Source organism: Coregonus clupeaformis, unplaced genomic scaffold (genome assembly GCF_020615455.1).
Source record: "Coregonus clupeaformis isolate EN_2021a unplaced genomic scaffold, ASM2061545v1 scaf0484, whole genome shotgun sequence".
Lineage (NCBI taxonomy): Eukaryota > Metazoa > Chordata > Actinopteri > Salmoniformes > Salmonidae > Coregonus > Coregonus clupeaformis.
Window position 1 is genome coordinate 279710 of NW_025533939.1, and position 17957 is coordinate 297666.

At 44.0% G+C, this 17957-nt stretch overlaps 1 protein-coding gene and 2 long non-coding RNA genes across 4 annotated transcripts; 1 reads left to right on the forward strand and 2 right to left on the reverse strand.

Annotated features, from left to right (window-relative positions):
• Nucleotides 1–1093: 1093 nt before the first annotated feature.
• Nucleotides 1094–4030, reverse strand: LOC123484893. Of its 2 annotated transcripts, none has more exons than XR_006658771.1 (4): nucleotides 3093–4030; nucleotides 2539–2640; nucleotides 1420–1613; nucleotides 1094–1265 (listed from the first exon to the last, which is right to left on the reverse strand). It is a non-coding gene; the product is annotated as an uncharacterized LOC123484893 (long non-coding RNA). The 2 variants fall into 2 exon arrangements; XR_006658770.1 differs by having other exon boundaries at nucleotides 1420–1610; nucleotides 3093–4029.
• A 745-nt stretch (nucleotides 4031–4775) lies between these two features.
• On the reverse strand, nucleotides 4776–5264 carry LOC121563507. The gene is made up of 3 exons (XR_005999894.1): nucleotides 5231–5264; nucleotides 4932–4997; nucleotides 4776–4815 (listed from the first exon to the last, which is right to left on the reverse strand). It is a non-coding gene; the product is annotated as an uncharacterized LOC121563507 (long non-coding RNA).
• Nucleotides 5265–16809: 11545 nt separating this feature from the next.
• Nucleotides 16810–17243, forward strand: LOC121563506 (histone H3-like). The gene has a single exon (XM_045215617.1). The coding sequence runs from the start codon at nucleotides 16810–16812 to the stop codon at nucleotides 17218–17220; it is 411 nt and encodes a 136-aa protein (XP_045071552.1). The 3' UTR covers nucleotides 17221–17243.
• The last annotated feature ends 714 nt before the right edge of the window (nucleotides 17244–17957 follow it).

Consider the following 17957-nt stretch of genomic DNA (forward strand, 5'->3'; position numbering starts at 1 on the left):
ATTGAGTAGATCTTTTTGCTTGTTTTTATGAGTAGATAAGCTTGAGTAAGTTGTTTAGATGTGGTCCAATACATAGAGTAAAGATGATAGAGGTAAAAAAGGATTATATTACGTTGATTCAACTCAAATAGACATTGTGTTATTTTACCTGAATGATTCATCCTATTATGTAATTAGACCAAGTCAGAAAAATTTTCACATTTTTACTTTGGATTCACTCAATCAGATCCCTTAAGAGAAAAGGTATCCGGACACCGGAATCCATTTATTTAAACATCAACGGTTTGCAAAACATCTGTTATTATGAGATGAGAAATTACGGATTTGCAATCAACACTGCAGGTAAATCCTGATTGCTGCAGGTAGGCAAAACCGTAGAAATAGGAACTACAACACTAACTAGTATAGGATCTCTGTGGGCAGAACCATTACTTACGAGAGATACAATGGAGCTTCAACCCCATAGACGTCACAGGGAACAAAATATTCTCATAGTAACCATGGATACCTACGGAAATGGAGGCTCAAATAGCTCGTGTTTGCACTGTGGGATATTTTTCAAACTACAATGCCAAAACATTGAACAACCCCAATAATCTAAACACTTTTACTCGTTTGTTCCTATAACATTTCTCTGTTCACGAGCACTGCTGATGGATGCCACCTATATTACTTTGGTCATTTTTCCTTTAACCCATTAATGTTGTAGGTGCGCCTTTTTTCAACAGTTCCCAATAGAAATCTGTACCGCACCTGCTGCTATTTCAACCTCTAAATGGCCACCTATGAAAAGCCAAGTGACATTTACTCCTGATGTACCGACTGTGCCGACTGACCTGTTGCAACCTCTACAACCACTGTGCTTATTATTTGACCCTGCTGGTCTTCTATGAACGTTTGAACATCTTGGAGAGAAATGTGCCCTTAATGGCCACGTACTGTTGTAATCTCCACCCGGCAGAGTCAGAAGGGCACTGGGCAGCCCTCAGAGCCTGGTTGTTCTCTAGGTTTGTGCCTTTCTAGGGAGTTTTTCCTAGCCACCGCGTTTCTACATCTGCATCGCTTGCCGTTTGGGGTTTTAGGCTGGGTTTCTGCATAGCACTTTGTGACATCTGTTGATGTAAAAAGGGCTTTATAGATCCACTTCATTGATTGATTGATTGATGGTAGAATTGTCAAAATACCAGTGGTAAAAGGTGTGTACCTTGATGAAACCTCAAAATGGTACGTACAACGGATTCAAAAATGGACATTTCAAACCGCAACTGTATATGGGAACAAAATGGACATTACATTTTACAATGACATCCTTCATTAAAAACACCTATTTGGTATCTCTTGTATACAAAAACACAATGGAAAATACTGTGGCAGTGACCCTTTAAAACACACCTTGCAGAATTAACGTGTCTTCCTTACCCTCTAACCTCTTTAGCCTAGATGACCGCCACGGGCCCATCGGGGACGGGGTCCCAGACCGCAATGTGCTCGAGCCCCGCCTCTCGGTGACCATCCCCCGGTAGGCAGAGGTTGGTCCCAGCACAGATTCTGTGTCCCAGGCGGCTTCACCAACAACAAGCGGGCCTGTGGTAGAGGACACCGTTCCTGACCTGCTACCAGAAAAAATGAAGGAGGAGAAGAGTTCCTAAAGGCACCTCAGCGTTTAACTACGAACGTGTTACAAAGTAACCCTGACATTCAGTCTATGACAATTGTCCTCTGGCCTGGCATTCTGCTTAAGACAGTCATTTGTTCTTGAGGCCTGTCATCTTGACTGTGAGCTTTGAGCAGTCCAGCTCCACAAACACTTTCTGGAATGCCTTGAACGTGTACTCCGGCTTTTAGGGGTGGCTGAGATTCAGAGCATACAGTGAGGGGAAAAGGTATTTGATCCCCTGCTGATTTTGTACGTTTGCCCACTGACAAAGACATGATCAGTCTATAATTGTAATGGTAGGTTTATTTGAACAGTGAGAGACAGAATAACAACAAAACAATCCAGAAAAACGCATGTCAAAAATGTTATAAATTCATTTGCATTTTAATGAGGGAAATAAGTATCTTGTCCCTGACATCCTTGGAGAGGTCTTTGGTCTTGGCCACGGCGGAGAGTATGGAATCTGATTGATTGATTGCTTCTGTGGACCGGTGTCTTTTATACAGGTAACACGCTGAGATTAGGAGCATTCCCTTTATGAGTGTGCTCCTAATCTCAGCTCGTTACCTGTATAAAAGACACCTGGGAGCCAGACATCTTTCTGATTGAGAGGGGGTCAAATACTTATTTCCCTCATTAAAATGCTAATCAATTTATAACATTTTGGACATTTCTGGAAGTTTTTGCTGTTATTCTGTCTTTCACTGAACAAATAAACCTACCATTCAAATTATAGACTGATCATTTCTTTGTCAGTGGGCAAACGTAAAGAATCAGCAGGGGATCAAATACTTTTTTCCCCTCACTGTATGTCATGCCAAGAAGAATGGCAGAAGCCTTTGCAAAACTCAGACCGGTGATCACTTAAGGATGACGCCTACCTCCTCTGGACCATCACTCGCCACGGCACCCTCCTTGTTGATCGCATAGATTTGCTTTACATGTTGCGCAAGGTCTTGCAGGAAATGACCCCCCTCAGCTTCCTGTAAAATAAATAACACACAAATACAGACCTTCTGTCAATGTGGGGAACACATTTTATTCCACCTGGATTACGACATGCCCTTATTTGTTATCAGATTGCAGTGAACATTCTCTCCCTCTCTCACACACACACACACACACACACACGTGATCGAATATTCATGGGTGAAAATGCTTTATTGCCCCCACACGGTAGTCTTTAATGAGGCCACCTCCAGTAAAGCTGAACAATAATTCCTCACTGAACTCACATCATGACCCTGATATAGAATAAAATCACTGATCTCATTGGATTCAATCTGTGCATGTGAAATCTATGAAATCACCGACCCAAGTATCCTATATTAGCAAAAGGTGTACAATAGCACAGCGGGGCCCGTGGCTTAAATTGCAGCACCGAACATCAGCCAGCTAAATACAAAACAGTGCATTTTTCCTGAGGATACTTTACCATCCAGCCTGACCCGCAATCTGTCTGAAAGTACTCCTCCCTTGGAATGGAATAAGGACAGCAACTTAGGGGTGTCCTGCATAAACCTTGCCTCAAGATGCTTTGCGGTGAGCCTGTGGAATTGTTCATTGATCTGAAAGACAAATACTGAAATATCATCAAGCAAGGCTCATAACAAAGAGGTTTGTCATAGTGAAGACATCATTTGGCATTTTCTTTTTTTGCCTGCCGACTCACCTGAGAGGCTTCTAAACAGAGCAGGCTATCTGTCTTTCATGTCTTCAACACTGGGACACTGGTTGATCACTTCCTGTCTTTTGGCGTGCAAATGTCTTGGTCATATTTTCTGAAATCACCCTTGTGTGGTCCTTCTTTGCATGTTACTAATTCTATTCTCTGAGCGGCCACATCTGTTAAAAGAAGAATCTAGACGACTAAACATAACCATTAACCCATTTTATCAAGACCCTGCAACTACAACAAGTGGCTACAAATTGTGACAAAATTGATTATTTCGATAGCCATTACAGCAGCTAGCTTTTAGCTAACATACGTTAGCAATCAAGGGCTGACACACGGTTAATACGCTACTAGCTAGTTCGCGCTAATACACATGGGCAGACAAACCTAAATTAGCTAACGTTAGTTTAGCTTAGAAAGTAACCTAGCTAGCACAAGCGCCCTTATGTTAGCTAGCTACCTACTAGCTAAAGGTAGTATGACACAAAAAAGAGGACGAGGAAACGTAGCGTGGGACGCCGTATTCTCGGCATATTCAACAGCGTTTAAATAATGCATTACCTTCAACAGTGTTATCTTGTGATCAAGCCATCAATGTTAGGTGATTTTTGGTGGTGTCAAAATGTTAGCTAACGGGTTAGCAATTAACAAGTTTGACATTTCAGTGGAAATACTATTTTCAGCTTTTTGATGAGCGGTTTTGAGAAAAAAAACGTCACGTATTATCGCCATTCGGGCCCCAGTTGTTGGCCACCTTACTATTCAGTTCCATTACAAGATATATCCGTTCAGTTTTGTTCAAGAGACACACCGCCCGCGTACCGGAAGTGTTTGACTAGTTGGCTAGGCTTCCGGTAAAAAATAATGATTTTCCTGTCCACTTTTCATTGCGTTGCCCGGTGCGCCCTCTTGAGGACGATTAAAAAATGGTCCATCACCTACATATTCAGTGTTGTAACCAAATAATGTCTCATCATTTGTTTTACAGATTCATCTTATGTTTTGAGAAAGTAGATAACAGTTGAATTCTAAAATATGAGTATTAATAATTTACATCAAATAAACCTTTATTTTCAGTTATGTGCATTGACATAAACAATGAAAACACTTGGAGTTTGTTGCAGAGATGCACTTGGAGAGTAAAGGAAGAACTACACAAGAGTGGTTCCATAAATAAATAAATATATATATATATATATATATATATATATATATATATTACATTTTAGACTTTTCTTTTTTGTACAAATAAATAATTTCATATGAACACAAACAATTCAATCTCGACCTCCATCCCTATATTGTCACAAAAATCACAATAATATTCCAGCTACACCGCTACCTCTTGATCCCACTGCACACACCTGCAGTGGAACCAGTGCTGACAGAAGTCACAGCACAACCATGGCACCTCGGATCTACACTCCTGAGAGGAGCTTGCAGGCGGATCACGCTCCCCGCAGCGAGCACAGCAGGTGGTCTTCTTTTATACCAAATAATACAAATGGATTAATATGGTTTTACAAAATGTAGAAGTTCTTCAGCAACAATAGTAATTGATACAACTGAGAGAGAGAGAGAGAAAAACAGATGAAGTACCTGAGAGCGGTGCCATGGGTGACGTGACCGACGTGACCAGTGGAGCTTTTCTCTTCCTTTTCTGTGCTGCAGTTTGAGAAAAAGTACTGTTAGACAGAGCATGTTTCATGAAAACCCTTTTCCACTTTTTTACACCAACACCTCTGGAGGAAGCCGCAGAGGTTTTGGAGGAGGTGGAGATGACTTGAGGGCTGGTGCTATGCACTGTAGATATGTAAAGAGAGATTCTGTTGTTTACATTGCTGTTGTATAAAACAGATAACAAACAGTCATTTGTTCGTAATTTAACACGTGTTTACCTGTGGAGGTGGCGGTATTCAAATTGCAGGGGGCCAGGGACACCAGACGAGGCCGCTACGGTGGTGTGACCAGGGGAGTCTGAGGAGGCAGTTGGTCCAGAGGAAGCCGTGTTGGTGGTGACAGACAGGGTGGGTGGTGTGCATCGCGGTGGCGGTGGACAAAACCGCCGACGATGGCTTGGAGGAGCCGGTGTTTGTAACGGTGGGGTTGAGGGGCCGACGACGGTGTGGCCGGGAGAGTAGGCACGTGGCCTTCTGCAGCTGGGGACTCCGGCGGCTCCTACAGGTGTTGCACACCGGGAGGCACTGGCAGTGGTGATACAGCTGTCAGGAGTGGTTCCAGCAGGGGGTCCTGCAGAGGCGATGGCGCCAATGGTCTCATCCACGGCAGCCCTCTCCTGTGCCCTCTGTGTTCTGAGGGCTGCCCAACGCTCTTTCCCCTCTCCTTCTCACCCCTCTCCTGCCACCGGCGCGTGTATTCCTCCCCGGTGAGGCACGTGGCGACCACAGCGACTCTTCTGTATCGGTCCAGCCGATACTTCAGGACAGTAAGGATGTGCCCCAGGTCCTTCGCTATCAGCCCACCCTCTATTAGGGGGTGCTCTTCTAGAGCTAGGCCTGGGACTGGAGCAGGGACTGGGACTGGAGATGGCGCTGAGGGTCCTCCTGCGGTCGCTGGGGAGGAGGCGCTGAGGGTCCTCCTGCGGTCGCTGGGGAGGAGGCGCTGACGGATGGCACAGTGCTGCTGGTTCCAGGAGAGGCGGTGGTGGGACTCAGTAGGGACCGAGACAACATTAAACGGGACCCTTCAATGGCTGAAGGGTCAAGAAGGGAAGAGGGCACACTTCTTAAACCCTTCCACCACATAGCGCATGTCCTTGCATCGCTGGTACGAGTAGCGGAATACTCTGGCAAATTCTGATTTGTTTACCATGTAGGAGTGGTCAAAATGGCTAAGGTCTCCAGCTACCTCGGAGAACTCAGCCTTTAAAGGGCCAAAGTATGCCACGTCCAGCGGCTGCAGGACACGGGTGCAGTGTGGTGGAAGACAAAGAAGTATAACCCCTTCCCTTAGTGCCGCCGCGAGCACCTCCGGGTCCATGTGGCTCTTGTGCCCATCGAAGAGGAGAAGGCGCTCCTTCACTGCATGCTTAAAGAAGTGCAGAAACCACTTCCTGAACAGGTCCCCTCTCATAAGAAGCGAAGAAGGTGTCCGTCTTCGGACGTGTGGCACACTCAGCACTCCCCCTGTCCTGGGTGTCCGGCCTCCTCATGCTCAGGATCATGTGCCTCCTTCTGAACATTTCCCACCACCGCTTCCCCAGTGGCGGGATTGTTTCCCCTGGGTGCCGAAACCTACAATAGAATAGAATAGAATATATACAGTGGGGGGGAAAAGTATTTAGTCAGCCACCAATTGTGCAAGTTCTCCCACTTAAAAAGATGAGAGGCCTGTAATTTTCATCATAGGTACACGTCAACTATGACAGACAAAATGAGATTTTTTTTCCAGAAAATCACATTGTAGGGTTTTTAATGAATTGATTTGCAAATTATGGTGGAAAACAAGTATTTGGTCAATTACAAAAGTTACTCAATACTTTGTTATATACCCTTTGTTGGCAATGACACAGGTCAAACGTCTGGCACTGCGTCCCTGGCGGCGTAGTGTGTTACTGATGGTAGGCTTTGTTACTTTGGTCCCAGCTCTCTGCAGGTCATTCACTAGGTCCCCCCGTGTGGTTCTGGGATTTTTGCTCACCGTTCTTGTGATCATTTTGACCCCACGGGGTGAGATCTTGCGTGGAGCCCCAGATCGAGGGAGATTATCAGTGGTCTTGTATGTCTTCCATTTCCTAATAATTGCTCCCACAGTTGATTTCTTCAAAACAAGCTGCTTACCTATTGCAGATTCAGTCTTCCCAGCCTGGTGCAGGTCTACAATTTTGTTTCTGGTGTCCTTTGACAGCTCTTTGGTCTTGGCCATAGTGGAGTTTGGAGTGTGACTGTTTGAGGTTGTGGACAGGTCTTGTATACTGATAACAAGTTCAAACAGGTGCCATTAATACAGGTAACGAGTGGAGGACAGAGGAGCCTCTTAAAGAAGAAGTTACAGGTCTGTGAGAACCAGAAATCTTGCTTGTTTGTAGGTGACCAAATACTTATTTTCCACCATAATTTGCAAATAAATTCATTAAAAATCCTACAATGTGATTTTTTTCTCCTCAATTTGTCTGTCATAGTTGACGTGTACCTATGATGAAAATTACAGGCCTCTCTCATCTTTTTAAGTGGGAGAACTTGCACAATTGGTGGCTGACTAAATACTTTTTTTCCCCACTATCATTGTCCATCCAGGATGAAAATGTTTGTTTTGGCATCATCATACACATCTACATTTACATCACACACATTGAGAACAGTCAGTCCACCAGTCTACATACATAAATACAGATAACACCAACTACCTGCATATTTTGTCGGCGTATTTCATCAGCCTCTGTCTGGTGAAGGGGAACCCATGGCTGGCACAGTAGATACAGTACTGCACCAGAGAATTTTCATCCTCTGGTGCAAGCAATGTGGGTGGTCCACTGCGACAACCACGGGTCACCTGGCCGCTCAGCCTGTCCGCCAGGGTCTGCCGAGGTACACCATGCACCTTGGTAGATAAGAAAAGAAAACTGTTACTAGAATATAAAATTCACATACACATGGTAATCTCCTAAAAACAAAAGATGCCTAACCTTGGCAGCCTGGCGAATAGCCATCCCTGCCCCGCAGTCCTCTATGGCATGGAACATGTCCACCTCACTCCACTGCTTCCTCTTGACTTTCTCCATGCTGTGGTGTTAAAACATGTAGATAATTAACTTGGCATACTATACACATTTTAGAAAGATATCTGAATATGTATAAACATTTACATTTCAGAGCTAAGGCATTGAAAGGTGATGAAAGTTTTCACAATAACTGAAAGTGTACCCACGTTTTTTGTTTGATGTTATCTGTAATGAAAATGTGTGTCCCAATTAGTTTAATATTGATGCATACATTGTACAATTTGACTAAATACTACCTCTATGTAGCTGTTGTAAGATGAAACATAACCAACAGTGATAGGTGTCAAAAAGTTAATGGTTCAAAGTTCCAAATACATTTTTGCAGATTGTGCAAAAGGCCTCCGTCAGAGGACTCCCAATTTTGATATGATAAAGCTTGACAACATTCTGCTGTTTTCGTGATATGTATTATCTAACGCTTACAATTTCTTTCCTTTTTGCTGTCTTAGCAGTTCTATCAACATTTAGCAACTAAGCTAGTAACATTAGAAAATCCGTTAGCTATATTTCAGAGGTAAAAAGTTGGATATTAAATGATGTGTGGTCAAAACCCTCAAAACTGTTAAGTTGCGTCAATTCAAATCTGGTATTAGGAACAAAAGAGGTCAACACGACTTCTAAGATATACTAGTATTTTAATTAATGCAAAACCTTCAATGGTAAATATGAGGTTCGTATATACGGGCTCCCTGAACTACCTCGCAGGGCAGACAGAGAACTAATCCATTGTTTCAGATTGTTCTTCAAATGCTCTTGACAGTTCTCAGTTCCCGCTCTCTGCTGGCCAATCAGAGTAGAGACTGAGCGTGGTTTAGACTTACTCAGCCAATCCGTTGGCGCATGGGCTAGTCCCAGCCCCTTGGCGCATCCCTGTTACCAGGCATACGTTCTTATCATAACAACCTGTCATGGTGAGAAGAGCCAGCTCCCCTAGACACCATTCCTACGTCCAAGGATGGTTCACAGATCACAAAGGACCAGTATAGTCTAGTATTTGGAGACACGAATTATTATCTTATCTTACCCCCTAAAACAGCTCTTCACATCAATCACAGCTTGCCAGGTAAAACAACCCACATGAGCCCAGTCTAGAATGCATTCTTTCTAAGTTAGTCATCCCATCAATTATGAGAATAATAAATCCCCAACAAAACCTAACTTCACTTACACAAATTGCACTGAAAATCGGTGGTCAGCTAGCTAGAAGGGTGTCGTTAGCAGCAAAACGTACCATTATTTTCCAGTTCCATTTTCCAAATGTAAATTTTAAAATGTTGAGCTAGAGGTGATTTAGTCCTCCAACCGCTAGAGAGTGTCAGAGGTTAGGGGGAAATTAGCTACAAGTTAGCTAGCTAGTCTAGGCTACGTTAGCTAGTAACACATGACCAAACGAGAGCTCGCTAACCATCGGTCACATACGACCCAACAAATGCGCAGACAAAACATGTAATCAAAAAACTGTCATTAAAATAATGCGCATTTGTCCAGCATAGATTTGACTTGCAAAAGCGGCTGATTTTTGCGCATCATTTCCTGTATTTATGTTAAATTATTTGGAATGCATTCACCACACTAAATCATGTTCACACGCACAAACAAATAATTTACTTCAAGATTTAAAGTTTAAGAGAGTGAGTACTCAATTGGACGACATTTCATTCTTACATACCTAGTCTCGTCTCAGCTCAGTTTATTATCAGACTTCTTGAGGTAGTGACCGTTTTTGTCTTTCGCAGCAATAGTATCTCTTCTTCTGTCACTAACTTCGGGGTGCAGCGCATATGGTTCAGTGGCGCTCATCAGCGCCATCTACCGTCGGGGAGTTTGAAAAAGGAACGAACGAGTCTCTGATCTTGTCAACATCAGCATTTTGCTTTACTTACCGTGAAGTAAAATCATAATAGTCATCATCATAATAGTAGTACATTACAGTATATATTTGAGTAAAATAGTACAATTTAAAGGGAGTATGTCAGGGTCAATTACTGACAAATGAGAACACACTAATCCTCAGGGGTCATTTTGGGGCAAAACGCACCACTTTGTGAAGGTTTTGTTTTGATTGAAGAGCAAGAAAAGTATTAATTGGTTCCACTTCTTTCCCTTCTAAATGCGTTTGCCTAAGGAAAGCCAGTATGCACATATCTAAATGTTATAAAACATTGTTGTTTTTTTGGCCACTCAGAACACAGACATTTACCTTAAGGGGAGTTACCCTCATGTTAGACTTCCCAACCATACATTTTCATGACAGTGTTCCTAATCTGCAGTAGGCAAAGTAGTTGAAAATCGGTAGGTTAACACCAAACCGTGAAGTGATTATGAATTCAGAGCAGTCGGATTAGGTCATAGTCAAATACATTTGAACAAATGAACAACAATATCACACGGAAAGTGATGTGAGCATTGCATTGTGGAAAGCAATGACTTTACAAGAACATGTATTGCAATGCAAAGCATGTATTTCTAGATTAAACACTGATTCAGTGTGGTGAACAAGTACCTGTATGATTTGGTGTGCTCTACTTGAACATGTGCTTAGAGTTTTGAAACCACTGCCTATATGATGAGCTGTTGTATTTTTTTTTAAACACATACTTATGAAAATTGCACCGGTTGAGAGATGATGGCTCTCTGAGCCTACGGTGAAGAGTACTTCTGATCCAGCAGGTGGTGCTAAGATCCCTCCCTATATTACTTGAATGATGAGTTGACTTATTCCTTATAGCTCCTAATGATTTTAAGGCCAGTGTTGGCAAACATTACTTCTGCTCCAGCAGGTGGACATGAAATCCCTCCCTGTATGACTTGACTGACCAGTTAGTTGATGGACTCCTTATAGCTCTTCATGATTTTAAGCAGAGTGTTGGCCACATGACTTCTGGTCCAGCAGGTGCCTTTTATTTCAACGCCTCAGGCAAGTAAAACGTGCAATACGTAGCTTTTAGACGGGTTAGTTAACAACATACGTGGTGAGAAATGTAGAGGTGCGCGTATATAATAAGCCATTTAACAGACGCTTTTATCCAAAGCGACATACAGTCATGTGCGCATACATTTTTACGTCCCGGGGATCGAACCCACTACCCTGGCGTTACAAGCGCCATGCTCTACCAATTTAGCTACAGAGGACCACGAATAAATATATCAATTGTGCCTTTTTGATGGAAATATGGAGGTGGGATTTTGGAGATCAAGTCATAATTTACGCGCGCTCTCTGCGAATAAGGCGGGCCAGCTGTATGTCCTAGGACACGATGGTCACCCTCTTTGCGTGGATGGCACACAGTTTGGTGTCCTCGAACAGACCGACCAGGTAAGTCTCGCTAGCCTCCTGCAGGGCCATCACGGCGGAGCTCTGGAAGCGCAGGTCGGCGATTTTTCTCCACAGGCGCTGGAAGGGCACAATGCGGATGAGCAGCTCAGTGGCCCTTTGGTAACGACGGATCTCTCTGAGACACGGTGCCGGGCCTGTAACTGGGAGGCGCTCCTGCGCGCAGACTTGGCGTTGAGCTGCTTCCTGTAGGCTTTGCCAAGGGTGGATTTGCAGTCGGAGTATAGCCTCGAAATGCAATTGTGAAATGTATAAAACCGGCAGTGGCATCTGCTGATTGGACACCATCTCCCCACCACCCCGATTGGCCCATTGCGGAGGACTCCTCTGTCGGTTACTGGAAGGGATGCTTTGCTTCTTTTTTTTAGCACTGCGCGCCCAACACAATACACTGGGCGCCCAAAACAATAGTCCACTAAGCGCGTGCGTACAATAGCACACTGCTGGCCCTTTGCGCGTAATAGTAGTCGTCAAAGTCAAGAGTGAAATCTTGTGTTATATTTTAATGCTAGCCTGTTATGGCAAACGAGGCCAATGGTACACACTGCCTGCACACAACTACACACTGCGCTGGCAAAAGCACACTGTGCGCGCGCAACAGCACACTGACGGCCCTTTATGCGGAATAATAGTCTCCAAAGTCCAGAGTGAAATCTTGTGCTCTAATCTAATGCTTGCCTGCTATGGCAAACGAGGCCTAGTAGGTGTTATTGTTCATTCATGGCCTCATGTGGGAACATGATATAGTGCCATGTATGTAAGAAATAGTTGACATAATTGTGTATACACCCACTCAATTGGTTGGCTCTTAAAATAGCCTTTGGAGGTTGAGTTGTCAAGTTGAAGCCGCAGTAGCGAATTTACTTGGCTTTGACGGTCTTCTTGGGGAGTAGGTAATGGGGAATGATGTGAGGCTTCTTGTTTGCACGGGCAATGTCTCCGGCCAACTCCAGGATCTCAGCAGTCAGGCACTCGAGCACGGCAGCCAGGGAGACTGGTGCGACAGCACCCACACGCTCGGCGTAGTTGCCTTTGCGCATCAGCCTGGGCATCTCTTAATCCATCTTGATGTAAAATTTGTTCCCAACATTGAAAAATGTCTGTGTTTGTGTGTTATTTTTTTTCCAGCAAGATGAAGGGGGTGATGTCCTGCAGGACCTAGCACAACATGTAAGGAAAATCGTTGTGTACTAACCTGGGATATTTACGTTAAGGATTATGTTTACCAATCGATGACAGTATTGACTCAATACGGGGTTTGCTTTCCGCTATCCGTCGCTGTTTAAATGTCTGACATATAACCGTGCTCGAGAAAACCACAGGTAGCATAATGTATTTCAGCAGATTTCGTGCGTTTCTGTGTGAAAAGACACAAATGTATGTGCTACTTAATTAGTGCGAAAAGACACCAATTTAACACACAACAACCATAAACGGATAGCCTATTTTTCTTTATTTTCTTTATTATGGCTAATTAAACGTTATGAATATACAGAAATGTTGTCTTTATTTAATAATGTTTCAAACATTGTAGTTGTATGCCTATGTACTGTTTGAGATTTTCTGAACATCATTTGTGAGAGAATACACACATTTACGTGCAACTTAATTCGTGGGAAAAATGGTTTTATTAATGCTAATGCTGTTTTCTATGCTTGATTTCGATTAATACTTTGGGATACTGGTGCACTTTTGGTCAGAAAGGCCCCTTTTTCGTGTAGGAAACAGTACACGATTTTCTTCATAATGCATTTCATATTTCGTAGAGCCTAAATTACACAATTTTCTTCATTATTCATTTAATACATGTTAAAGAGGTTAATGTAAAAATAATGAAATATGTCGGCTTTCACTTATGGCACTTCCAAGGCCTTTCTATTGTGGTTATGTCAATCATATTATATACTTAGGCTATTGTAACGCGTTCAACCAGTTAGCAAGTCAGAAATGTCAGTTTCCTAGTACCGACTAGCACTTGAATGCTGTATTATGCCAACTTCACATTCTCATGGAAAATGGGAAGTTGTAACTCCCACATGATTGTGTTCAAGTGGTTTTGAAGTCGGAACAATTCTTAAACCAATAAGATTGGCAACAACATTTTCACTATTTCTCACTTGTAATTCCTACTTGTAGGGTCATTCAAGTGAAACTTCCCAGTCGGAACTAAGTATTTCCGATAACTCTGATAGCACCCTGAACACGACATTAATATGTGTGATCGACAACAGTAGGGTCTGGGTCCCGGCGTGTTCAGTCCCCATACCCATTCCATAGGAGTGAGTGTCAGTAGTCTACTATATGTCCATGCTATGTGAAGTAAGTATGGTGATTATTATTAAGGTTCTGGTCGTCTGAGATACCAACAAGTAAGGCTATACAACATACAATATCAATAAATATGTATTTTCTCCTATTAGTGTATTTGAGTTTGTTCTGTCGTTTCTGGATGATTTAATTGAAATTGCAACCAACTTTCTATGGCTTGTTTTAGATATAGTGATATTTGAGAGATTATTTCCTTTCAAATAACTGAAAGTGAGAGGTTGTAATTTGAATAAAGGGGGGAAATGCCATTATTGAACATGTGGTGATTAGAACAAAATATTTCACTCTTGACTTTGGCGAATATTATCGCGCGGCAGTGTCCTAATGCCTGCGCGCAGTGGACTATTGGCATCGTTCGCCATAGCAGGCTGGCATTAGATTAGAACATAATATTTCACTCTTGACTTCAGCGACTATTATTGCGCATAAAGGGCCGGCAGTGTACTGTTGCGCGCACATTGTGCTTTTGCCTGCGCGCAGTGTGCAGTTGCATCCGCGCAGTGTACTATTGGCCTCGTTTGCCATAGCAGGCTAGCATTAAATTATAACACAAGATTTCACTCTTGACTTCAGCGACTATATTGCGCATAAAGGGCCGGCAGTGTACTGTTGCGCGCACATTGTGCTTTTGCCTGTGCACAGTGCACCATTGGCCTCGTTTGCCATAGCAGGCTAGCATTAAATTATAACACAAGATTTCACTCTTGACTTTGGCGACTATTATTGCATGTAAAGGCCGGCAGTGTTCTATTGTTTTGGGCGCGCAGTGTATTATTGCGGGCGCACGCAAAGTGTATTGTTTTTTGGAGTACAGTGTGTTTTTTGGGCGCGCAGTGTATTGTTTTGGGCGCGCAGTGTACTGTTTTGGGTGCGCGGTCAAAAAAAATAAGAAGCAAAGCATCCCTTCCGATAGCCGACAGAGGAGGCCTCCGCAACGGGCCAATCGGGGTGGTGGGGAGATGGTGTCCAATCAGCAGATGCCACTGCCGGCTTTATACATTTCACATGGGCATTTCGAGGCTATACTCGGACTGTCTAAGAAGGAAGCTAGCGCCATGGCCAGAACCAAGCAAACCGCTCGCAAATCCACCCGTGGCAAAGCCTACAGGATGCAGCTCGCCGCCAAGGCTGCGCGCAGGAGAGCCTCCCCGTTACAGGCCCGGCACCGTGTCTCAGAGAGATCCGTCGTTACCAAAGCTCCACTGAGCTGCTCCTCCGCAATGTGCCCTTCCAGCGCCTGGGGAGAAAAATCGCCCTGTTCTTCAAGACCGACCTGCGCATCCAGAGCTCCGCCGTGATGGCCCTGCAGGAGGCCAGCGAGGCTTACCTGGTCGGTCTGTTCGAGGACACCAAACTGTGTGCCATCCACGCAAAGAGGGTGCATATCGTGCCTCTAGGACATCCAGCTGGCCCGCCTTATTTGCAGATAATGACCTGATCTCCAAAATCCCACCTCAATATTTCCATCAAAAAGGCACAATTGATCTATTTATACGTGGTCCTCTGTAGCTCAATTGGTAGAGCATGGCGCTTGTAACGCCAGGGTAGTGGGTTCCATCCCTGGGACCACCCATACGTAAACATGTATGCGCACATGACTGTAAGTCGCTTTGGATAAAAGCGTCTGCTAAATGGCATATTATTATTATATACGCGCACATCTACATTTCTCACCATGTATGTTGTTAACTAACCTGTCTAAAAGCTACGTATTGCACGTTTTACTTGCCTGAGGCGTTGAAATAAAAGGCATCAATCCAAATGGATTATCTACAATAGTCAAAGTCGCATGGCCAAATCAGGAAGGCTCCGCGCATGCGTTGCTGTATTCAGCACGGTTGAATGCATTCAGAGTCAGAGGTTGAGGATGTGTCTCTCTGGCGGGAGGTAAGCTTGGCTTATATACATACAGAGGTGGGTAGAGTAGCCAAAAATTGTACTCAAGTAAAAATACTGTTACCTCAGAATAATATGACTCAAGTAAAAGTAAAAAGTAGTCATCCAAATAATTACTTGAGTAAGAGTAAAAAAGTACTTGGTGAAAAAACTACTCACTGTTGAGTTACTTGAGTTTATTTTTTAACACAAGACAACAATCAGACAGACAAAAATACAAAATAATCATCTTTAGGCAAATTATAGTTCATCCAATTAATTAAATAAATGAAAATGAATTACAAAATAGCTTAAATTAAAATAATTCAGGTAAATTCAAGTACTTATGAAATAAAATAATAAATAACTAAGCACAAGTAACACACATTTCCAAACGTTTATACTTTTTTTTACCAGGCAGAACTAGAATGAGGCAGCCCATAAACTGTGTATGTGTGTGTCTCCACGGTGACAGAACAACATTTACATTTTACATTATTTAGCAGACGCTCTTATCCAGAGCGACTTACAGTTAGTGCATACATTATTCTTATTTTTTTCATACTGGCCCCCCGTGGGAATCGAACCCACAACCCTGGCGTTGCAAACGCCATGCTCTACCAACTGAGCTACCTCCCTGCCGGCCATTCCCTCCCCTACCGCTGTAGCTCCTGAGTGGCGCAGTGGTCTAAGTCTAACTGTGCCACTAGAGATCCTGGTTCGAATCCAGGCTCTGTTGCAGCCGGCCGCGACCTGGAGACTCATGAGCGGCGCACAATTGGCCCAGCCTCGTCCAGGGTAGGGGAGGGAATGGCCGGCAGGGATGTAGCTCAGTTGATAGAGCATGGCGTTTGCAACGCCAGGGTTGTGGGTTTCATTCCCACGGGGGGACAGTATGAAAAAAGAAAAGAATAATGTATGCACTAACTGTAAGTCGCTCTGGATAAGAGCGTCTACTAAATCATGTTAAATGTCAATATGCGCCAAAAACAATAGTACACTAAGCGCGTGCGTACAATAGCACACTGCTGGCCCTTTGAGCGCAATAATAGTCGTCAAAGTCAAGAGTGAAATCTTGTGTTATATTTTAATGCTAGCCTGTTATCGCAAACGAGGCCAATAGTACACAACTACACACTGCGCGCTGGCAAAAGCACACTGACAGTCGGGAATATAGCCTCGAAATGCAGAGACGCGCCATGGCCAGAACCAAGCAAACCGCTCGCAATTCCACCGGTGGCAAAGCCCCCAGGAAGCAGCTCGCCACTAAGGCTGCTCGCAAGAGCGCCCCGGCCACCGGCGGTGTGAAGAAGACTCACCGTTACAGGCCCGGCACCGTGGTTCTGAGAGAGATCCGTCATTACCAGAAGTCCACTGAACTGTTCATCCGCAAGCTGCCCTTACAGTGCCTGGTGAGAGAAATCGCCCAGGACTTCAAGACCGACCTGCGCTTCCAGAGCTCCGCCGTGATGGACCTGCAGGAGGCTAGCGAGGCTTACCTGGTCGGCCTGTTCGAGGACACCAACCTGTGCGCCATCCACGCCAAGCGGGTGACCATCATGCCCAAGGACATCCAGCTGGCCCGCCGTATTCGCGGAGAGCGCGCATAAATGAGGATGACCTGAACTCGAAAATCCCCCAAAGGCTCTTTTAAGAGCCACCTCCATATTTCCATCAAAAAGGCACAATTGTTCCATGTATACAGGCACCTCTACATTAGCCACCATGTATGTTGTTCACTAACACGTCTAAAAGCTACGTATTGCACCTTTTAGTTGCCTGAAGTCTAGCTTCAATGTTTGTGTGTGTGTGTGTATATACTCTGGCATCATCCACTTCCTTTGAACTATAGTGGCACAGTAAAATGCTTTACAAAGGAGGGGGAAAAGAAACGAGTGATAATATAGGCCAAATAGTAACAAGAATTGTGTTCAGATGAATAATTGACACTATTAGTTGTGTGTAATAATAGCCTTGCATGCAGTCCAAAAAAAACATTGCATGCCAACTTACTTTGAAAGTCCCATGTTGCAGTGCTGCTGAGAGACTCAAGCATAGAACAAAACTTTACAGTGGAGCACGGAGGCCATCTTGTGGTTAAATGTGGGTACTGCACATCATGGTGATTCACTTTCAGTATTTGCTCTTTAGGCCAGCGTTTCCCAAACGCGGTCCTGGGGTCCCCAAGGGGTGCGCGTTTTGCGTTTTGCCCTAGCACTCCACAGCTGATTCTAATACTCCAGCTTGATGATGATGAGTTGATTATTTGAAGCAGCTGTGTAGTGCTAGGGCAAAAACTCCCAAAACGTGCCCCGAGTTTGGGAAACCCTGCTTTAGGCTAATACTA